The sequence below is a fragment of the Cibotium barometz genome, chromosome 2, assembly GCF_041138505.1.
Source record: "Cibotium barometz isolate CiBa-2024 chromosome 2, ASM4113850v1, whole genome shotgun sequence".
Classification (NCBI taxonomy): domain Eukaryota; kingdom Viridiplantae; phylum Streptophyta; class Polypodiopsida; order Cyatheales; family Cibotiaceae; genus Cibotium; species Cibotium barometz.
This window is the reverse complement of record NC_141047.1, coordinates 7421861-7431602: the sequence shown is the minus strand read 5'-3', so window position 1 is coordinate 7431602 and position 9742 is coordinate 7421861. Positions and strand designations below refer to the sequence as shown.

The window sequence follows — 9742 nt, the reverse complement described above, 5'->3', positions numbered from 1 at the left end:
TTCAATGTACTAAGAAATAGCCAATATGTAGCTCTTTATATAGAAAGGAATTTAAATAGCATAACTTTCCAATCACTGAAAGGGATTGCTAAGAGAGTAGATTCGAAAAGGATGCAAAAGACGCTAAAGAATGCCTCAAAGAGTGGCTTTCAAGTTAAATTTTTAATTCATGGGTTACATATTCTTCAATTTTGTAAGTTTCTCCTAAAAATAAATCACCACTTATGAAATATGTGAATAACAGTGATGGCCTATTTTGTAAGGGTTCCAGTGGACATCAGCGGGGCGGGTAGTCCAACATATATGTATACATACATTAAGATTGTAAAAGTAAGATGGTTACCTTAGGTAAACTTTTATAGTTATATAAAGTTTCCGAATGCATTTTGTGATGTAGCAATATGTACATCTTTTATATAGGCAACAAAGCTAGAAGAAGTAGACAGTTATTCTTGGTGTCTAGATCTTGAGCTTGAAGTTGCATATGATAGAGAAGTGGGATCTTCGAGAAGAAAATAAACTATGTAGTGGGTACTAAAAGATAAAGGCCTGAAACTAATTTTTGGGTCATTTGAGAAAGTTTCCCTTGTAGTTTGAGCCACATTTAATTCAATATTTTCTCGTTAATGTTTAAAAATTATATACGAGTTTTATTATGACATATTTTTTGGGATGGGCAAGAAGAAGCTATGTAGATTGTGGAAGTTTGTCATCTATGGACTGCATAATCATTGTCAGCAACAACAAAAGGTATAAGTTAAAATATGTGGCCACTCAATTCAATTAATATTTTCTAACTTTCCTCATAACTTATTAGTAGAGGGGATACTTAGAAGAAGCACCTACCTATGGCATCCTTTTAGATTGTTGATGCTATTACATGTGATACTTAGACGCACCTACTTACAGCATCCTTTCAGATTGTTAATGTTATTACATGTGATACTAGCTACTTCTTTTGTTTGGTGCCATAGAGTATTCAATATAGATGTATCTTTGTGCTTGGATGCAAAACTTTATCATGCTAAAAAGGAATAGGTTCCATCAATATGGTCCAATTCTCACTTTTTTTATAGAAAAAAAAAGCACCATCACCCATAAAGGTTAGTCTCATTTATTCTTAGAATATTTGCAAGGTTTGAGTATGCAAATTTGTTGATGTGTCTATGCTTGTACACTTGTAATGTTTAAGTATGCGAATTTATCAATGTGTTTATGTTTGTACACCATCACCCATAAAGGTTACTCTTATTTACTCTTAGAATATTTACAAGGTTTAAGTGTGCGAATTTGTCGATGTGTCTATCATGCTTATACACTTGTATTACCTTTCCATCACTTTATTCATAGTTTCATATATCCTTTCTCATGGGTTTTGATGTAGGGCAATGTATAGGTATTGATCTGGGGCATGTTATGGATTGGTGATTCTTCATGGTCATGTTCACGCCATGGTGTTTGGTTTATGAACTATGATGCTGTAAAGGTCACTTGTTGATTATGTCCAATTAGCATGAATAAGATAGATCACCGATGAGAATTATATTTTTAATGACACTTGGGGCCCCAAAAACCTAGCTACACCCATGAATTGGGCATTAATGTTTTGAATTTGTTATGCTTGCTTCATTCAAGAATCTACAATTTTTTTCAATTCTGTTATCTAAAAAAATGAGTTGATGCAAAACTTGAATGCAAGTAGTATACACTTATATGTAATCAATTTTCACTTATAAATGAGATTAAATACATCTATTGTGTGGTAACATCTATAGGGCATGGGTGGGAATCATATGTTATACCATAGCTATAATGAAAATATTTTAGTATGCACATGCAGATGGGGCATGGGCCCATGCATGGATGTTTTGATTTTATTGTGCTTGCTTCATTGAAGAATCTACAATTTTTTCCAATTATGTAATCTAAAAAATGAGTTGATGTAAGAAATCATGTAAGCAATCTAAACTTGAATGCAAGTAGTATACACTTATATGCAATCGATTTTCACTTATATTGGCAACATCTATAGGGCATGGGTGGGAGTCATATGTTACACCATAGATATGATAAAGAAATTTTAGTATGCACATGCACATGGGGCATGGGTAGGCAAATGGGCTTATTAGGGCATCTTTATGCATGTGGAACTAGGGCACATGTGGCCTTGGGACTATAGAAGGCACATGGCCTATGTACTTTGGACCCTTTTGATATCTTGGATCATTATACACTTTTTCTTGGAACTTATAGCCCACAATTTCACGCGCTGTGAGTGAAGACTTTCCTTGTCTAGGTGCTACTCTCGTTGATGAGTGGATCTATGGTGGTGATCCCTTCGTGTATACAATCTCCATGTCTATCCTTAGATCCCAGTGAAGACTTTCCTTGTCTAGGTGCTACTCTCGTTGATGAGTGGATCTATGGTGGTGATCCCTTCGTGGATACAATCTCCATCTCTATCCTTAGATCCCAGTGAAGACTTTCCTTGTCTAGGTGCTACTCTCGTTGATGAGTGGATCTATGGTGGTGATCCCTTCGTGGATACAATCTCCATCTCTATCCTTATATCCCTTTCTTGCACTAGTATGACATCCTAGATCCCTTTCTTGAAGTGGTATTAGAGCTTTTGGCTTTGATAGTAGTAGTGATGAGGACTTAATCATTTTCAGATTAAGTTTTACATAGTTTTTCAAAATTGCTTCTATCTTTATCTGTGTGGATTAGCAATGAGATAGATTAGTATTAATCATTTGCACAAGAAATTATCAGGGTCAGGTTTGTTCTCAATGTCATGTTCCTTCAACAAGTCGGCTCTGCCTGCCCCCAACGTGGGCTTCATAGTGGTGATGGTGCTAGACAACAAGTGATATAGCGCATGAAACGAATCCATTGCACTCTTTTTTTATTATTACCAGAAAGCTCTCTTACAGCCAGGCACATAGCTTTGAGAGAAAGAATGTGAAGGTTGTCTGCAGATCCTGGAGTAGAGCAAGAAAAAGGAGGTGGCCTAGAGTCCTTTCGCAGACTTGAAAGTAAAGCAGCCTATGCAAACACAGCTTGCAGATTTGTGTGACAACCATGTTGCCTCTATCTGCCGATGCAATTCATCACCTGAACCTGCAGATTCCATCAACGGCCATACGAGTAGCCTGCACCATTCATCATCACACACGTTGCCTTCACTGTCGTCCTCATAATGGTTGCCTTTAGCATAAATGAAGATAAGGTTTAATTTTAAACCTTTAGTAATCAAAGATTTTTAAAGTGGTATAAAAAGTGCTTCTACAGATAAGAGGGAATAAGGCAATGGTGGTTAAATGGAGGAGGGGTTAATGATGCTCTCATGCCAAGATTTCACACATCAAGAACCCGTAGTTAGGTTTCTTTTCCCTTTCAAAAACTAAAAACACACACATCGAGATTCGGGTGGAGTTCAAACGTGATCGTATGCAGGAATGTTTATCATGGTTTTTTTGTGAGGGTAAGCATTCAAGCATGATCTTATGCGGGGATGTTTACCATCCAAGGTTTAGTCGTCGTAGACTTTGCGGTCTAATTCTCCTATCATTATTGGCCATCTGTGCTAGCCTTACATTCACATAACTGTGCAATGTGATAAGCACCCTAGCTTGGTCTCTACTAACAGGATCAAAATGTCAGCCCCCTTGTGACTTAAGCCTTCACTAATTAAGCTAATTAAGCACAAAAAAACTTTTGAAGAAACTCACAAGAAGGTAAAACGAAGTTGCAAATCCATTCATACAACAAGACAGATAATCTGTGAACAAAATCCATTGCTAGACACTGTACATATTTGAGTAGACACCGTACATATTTGAGTAGACAGTTCATAGTACACAATGCCTGACTTAACTGTGAACAAAATCCATTACTAGACACTGTACATATTTGTGTAGACAGTTCATAGTACACAATGCCAGATTTAACTGGGAAAAGAGAAACTATTGCAAAGAAAATGCTTAACAGTGACCACGTGACCTTATTTTCCTCATACATTGGTGACGTTCCCATGTGCCTCTAGTTTGATATCTGTCAACGGAACCACCTTTTTCCAGAGCCAATGATTCCTCCATTGAAGGATCATCTCCTCAATGGGTACATTTTTGGTCTCTGGTAGAAAGAAAAGGATAAAAATCGACATGATCCCGACCATGCCAGCAAAGAAAAGAAAAGTGCCATACTTTAGAGTACAGAGCATTGCCAGGAAAGACTGGGCAATGATGAATGTGAACAGGAGGTTGACGCAAACAGTTATGCTTTGGCCTGCCGATCGAGTCTCGAGTGGGAAGATTTCACTTGGTACCAGCCAACCAAGGGGACCCCACGACCATCCGAAAGCTGCTATGAAGAGGCATATCAAGGAAACCACAGCTATTGACACACTATTTGAGAACACTTTGTCCCCTCCAAAGTACATCTTCAAAAGTATGCTTATAATGACCTGGCAAATAAACATCTGTGCGCCACCCTCCAGAAAGAAGAACTTGCGGCCGAGCTTATCCACAAATGCTATAGAGACAAGTGTTGCACCACATATCACAGCTCCGGTCAAAACTGCTGAAATGAGGGCAGCATTTCCACCAAACCCGAGGCTCTGAAAGATCACGGGGGCATAAAACAAGATAGTGTTGATGCCAGTGAGTTGCTGAAAGGCCGGTATGAATATGGCCATTACTAGTTGTGGGAGGTTTCTCCTCTGGAAGATATTTCTGAATGGGTGCTTCACAGCATTTGCAGCAGCACTTGCATCGACAAGATCGTCGTACTCAGCATCTACCATCTTAGTACCACGTATTTTTTGCAATATGATCTTACCTTGCTCAAAATGACCCCTTTCAATCAAGCTGTTAGGGGTCTCTGGAAGAAAGTACCCACCCACAGTCATCAATGCTGCAGGTACAGCAGCCAAGCCCAAGGAAAGACGCCAACCCCACGGGTGGAAGTGCTGGGTGCCATAATTGACCAGGTTTGCTATCAAAATGCCCAGGGTTGTTGAGAGCTGGAACATCATATTTAAGGCTCCTCGTAGCTTGGCTGGGGCCATCTCGGATAGATACAAGGGCACAGCCTGATTACCAAAGCCTATGCCTGCACCTAGCATAATTCTACCTAAAATCAGCATTGCCAGGTTTTGTGCAGTTGCATTCAACGTAGCACCCACCAGAAAGCTCAATCCACCAATTAAAATGCTGATTCTGCGACCATATTGCTGGGTGGTGTATGATGCTACATATGTCAAACTCAAGCCAGCTATATAGAGCGATGATGTGAACGCTGTGAGCGCCTGATTGTTGTACTTGCAGTAATCTTCATCCCTGGAATGATATGTTTTATGCTCATACACTTTTGGGAAAAACTTGAGAAGGAAATCATCCATGGAGGTTACACCACCTGTCAAGAAAAGCTTCAAAGATGAGTCGAGAGGAAAAGGCAAGAGAAAATAGTTCACAGATAATTCTCTTCAAACAGCAGATATGAACCTTCCTTGCTTTCGCCCCCCAAAAAAGCCCACTCAAAACAAGTCTTGAGTAAAAGCAGGGCTGCATCCCACACGAAGAGACATCCAAATACTTTGTTTCCCCCTACAGGAGCCCAACTCACATTTCCTTAACTAACTGCAATGGATTTCGCCAGGCGAGTGAACCTTCCCTTTTCAGCGCAGTAGTTGCCGCGCGGACAGTTCAAACTGACTTCTACAATGTTACACTAGTCATAACAAAACCTGCAAGGCATCTTTGCATCGCAGTTTGGGTGTCGTGGATCTGTCAGCCATCATAACTGACTGTGTGCCAGCTTCATTAGTCCTACTGTGGGTGCTTTAAGCACTATGCATCCTTTTTGGGGGCCCTCCTTACTGATGTGATACACATTAGAAGGCTTCCAAACCCAAACAGGAAAAAGGAGAAAGAAAAACCTTACTGATGTGATGCACATTAGAAGGCATCCAAACCCAAACAAAAAGGAAGAACTCCCCATTAGTGATAGAGTTCAACCATCAAAGTGCTAACCTCGACACCTAATAAAAGCACTTAAAAAGCTTGACCTCTATTTTAACTTCAAAAAACAGCCTTAAAGTTTGCAGATGTTTAATCACATCAGCTGATTAAGTAAGAGATTGAATTAAACAGATCGTGAAGCAGAACCTTACCGGATATGCCCAGATCGTAGCCGAAGATGGAGCCTCCAACGGCAGCTACTACGCAGGATAGCACCACATAGAATGTAACGTGGCCTGTGTACTGCTCAGCTCTTGTCTTCCCACCGTTTGAGGTTGCTATAAAGCCGCCTCCTGCCATGTTGTGGGTCGCCTCAGAACAGCGAATGCTCTAGATTAGCGTCAGTGGGCTGCCTCAGAACAGCGAATTTACCCAATTACGGTTTGTGGGTTTGGAGGCCCGCCTCCCCTCTTAAAGCTGAGGAAAATCATCTTGCCCTGCTTTTCGTAAAGCGGGCTGCAAAAAGCAAATTGAAAGCTTGAAAGCAATGTTTACAGAGGGCTTTCCCCAACCAGCGTTTTAATTAAGAAGCAAATTGAAAGCTTGAAAGCAATGTTTACAGAGGGCTTTCCCCAACCAGCGTTTTAATTAAGAAACCCTTTTTTATTGTGTGCATTTTTTCAAAAGTCTTAGATTCGCTTGCTCGGAAGAAGTGGTCAAGCTTTTGAAATTTTGTGGTTTAGAAACCGATTGATGTAACATCTCACCCATGTGGTCGCGCTCTGATAGAGACTTGGGAACCTTTTGTGTTGAACCAAAGACTCTTGAGCCCTTAGATATGGATAAGGAAGGAAGTCCCTTGAGGCTTGAACTTGATGTAGAGGGCACACTAGAAGAGTAGATCTGATGAAATTACCTCCAAGATTTTTCAAAACTGAGTTGACGAAATTTCACCTCCCTCAAGGTTACTCGACTAAAAACTATAGCTTCTATATATAATTGGAAAAACCAAGCTCGAAGAGAGCATCAAGGAAAATGGGGGTTTACACATCTACATGTACATCCTTGCTTCAAACCTATCAAAAAATAAGGCAAAAATTCCAACTCTTCTTTTGCAATGTCACTAGTCTACCCAATTTGATGATAGCTAAGCATCATGTGGGTGCAACATGAATGTTGATCTTAAATTGGATTTTGCTAAAAAGGTCACATCGCTTGTTGAAAACAAACAATGTCACAATACTCATGTGTATATGTCCCTTTGTACTGATCTTCCCAATTTGATGCTAAGCATCAAGTGGATGCAAAATGAACGTTGATCTTAAAGTGGCTTTTTCTAGAACACTATCACATCGCTTGTTGAAAAAAAGTCACAATATTCACGCTTCTACGTCTCTTTGAAATACACTATCCAATTGAATAATATCTAAGCATCATGTGAGTCAACGTGAATGTTGATCTTAAATTGGATTTTGTTTCCAAGACAAATGCACAAATCATCCAAGAAAGCTTCAAGAAATGTCCTTAGAAAATCTTTAAAAAGGCAATGTTTATAAGCCGTTGGAATGTAGCTAGTACCTTTGTCAAGCCAAATGGCGTAACTCTATTAGCATAAACTTCATGTTCTGTAAACAAAAGCAATTTTAGCTTGATCCTCCAGAGCAATGGAAATTTGGTTATATCCTGAATACCCATCTAAGAAGTTGTATGCTTCCTTGCCAGCTACTCGTTCAAGTACATGCTCTAAATATGACAAGGGGTAATGATCTTGTCTTGTTACTGCATTGACTTTTTTGAGATCGACACATCCTCGTAATTTTCCATTCTTTTTCGGCACGGCCACGATGGGTTAGACCCATTCTGAGTGTTCAATCTCATAGATGAATCCGTACTCAATGAGCTTGTCAATCTCCTCTTTCACAATGCTTGAATATCTGGGATTCATCGGATAGGGTCATATTTGAGCGAGTGCTCAAATATTTCTTGCCACAACCTACACTCTCACCCAAGCAAAGGAGATGGTTGGCTACACTCCAAAACCATGACATTAAGGTTACATATGCAAAGCGGAAAGACAATATGGTTTTCAATTCTTTATGAAGAATGTGGGCATTTTCATTGGGCAGGCATATCATAAGTGCATAAATATTAGATTAGTAGGGACATGCAAGAGGAGTATTTGTTAGATGAGGATTTAGATCATGATGCAAAAACTACAGCATGGTACATGTGAAGAATTACCTCATTTTTTTATGAGAAAGGGTCTTATACAAAATTCTATACTTCAAGGATAAAGTCTATATTGTTGTCACTTTGGCATTCAAGAAAGAAGTGTTGGATGAAATGCACTCTTTGCCCATGTCACTCCATTTAGGACTCTATAAAATATATGATCCCATGAGAAAGAGTCTTTATTAGAAAGGGCTTTAGAAGAATGTGTGTGCTTATGTGTCCAAGTGTTTACCCTGTCTAATGAAGAAAGCCCCTACGCACAAAGAGGGTGGTTTGCTTTAGTCTTTGGCTATTCCGGAAGGCAAATGGACACATATTACTATGGAGTTTATCTTATCATCAAGAAGGGATGGGATAGTGTCTAAGTGGTGGTGGATAGGCAGCCCAATTTTTATGCCAACAAAAGTGAGATATTTGGCATCAAACGTCATGCATTAATTCATGGATAGTGTGTTTAGATTGCATGGAATAGAAAGTGATAAAGATGTGAAGTTCATGAGTAGCTTTTGGTGCATTCTATTTGTAAGCATGGGAACCAAATTAGCACCTAGCACCATCTTGAGACGATTGGTCAAATTGAGAGGGTGAACAAATGGTTAGAGGATTATTTTAGGCACTATTGTTTTGATACCCAACATGTCTGGGATGAGTGGTTGCATATGGTGGATTTTATGTATGATAGTACCTATCACTCTTGCATTGGGATATCATTTGAATCATGGAACTTCATCTATGACCTTTGATTGAGATGGTCTCTAGCTCGTATCAGTGCATGTGAAGAAATAATGTAATGGAACATAATTGATGGTGGTATCCAATTGATTATGCTGAAAAGTCTACCTGTACATGACCAATATCACAAGCTCTACTCTAAGGATAAAATCATCAAACTGTAAGTAGACATGGTTCCTTGCCTACTCATGGTGGAGCATTTTAACTTCATGCATAAGCGGGCTTCCTAGTATGATCTTATAAGAGTCGGGTTGTTTGGAGGAATCCATGACGATGAGGGTATGCTTCACCCGATGTTTTAGCACCTTGATCCTAAGATCTCGTATAACATCCCAATAGGTTTGGCAATTTTTCCATCCGCCATCTTGAAAACAATGTCAGACACTTCAAGACAAGGTTTACCAATCTTTTCCCAATACTTCTTGGTGATTAAACTCACTCCCGCACCACCATCTAGGACTCCCATTACTGTGATTCCCTTGGCAGTGTGACGAAGAGGGTTGCATTAGTCTCATCACTCTCAAAGTATTGTCCCACTTTGTTCAATTGTATTTTGACCATATACTCGGTGTTTTCCTCATTCACTTAAGGCTCTAGTGTAGTCTCACCACAGGAAGGATATCATTTATGCATGTCTACAAAGGGCCGTATCCCAACATTAAGTTTCCCATTAAGAAGAGCTTTCAATGTAGCAAAGAGTTTAGGGTCTCCACGTAGACGTGTAGTGTGATTGTGGTCTCAATTTTTGAAGCCATGAAATCCATCAACTTAGGGATGTTCAATGGAGTGCCTACCACCTCTCCACCATATGAGGGTGC

The 9742-nt window shown here is 39.6% G+C and overlaps 1 protein-coding gene across 1 annotated transcript; it reads right to left on the bottom strand.

The window, feature by feature from the left end:
• Positions 1-3854: 3854 nt before the first annotated feature.
• LOC147640601 (sugar transport protein 7-like) lies at positions 3855-6583 on the bottom strand. Its single transcript, XM_086813360.1, has 2 exons — positions 6173-6583; positions 3855-5415 (listed from the first exon to the last, which is right to left on the bottom strand). Exons 1-2 carry the CDS (start codon positions 6318-6320, stop codon positions 4013-4015), a joined length of 1551 nt encoding a protein of 516 aa, XP_086669486.1. The 5' UTR covers positions 6321-6583; the 3' UTR covers positions 3855-4012.
• Between the last annotated feature and the right edge of the window lie 3159 nt (positions 6584-9742).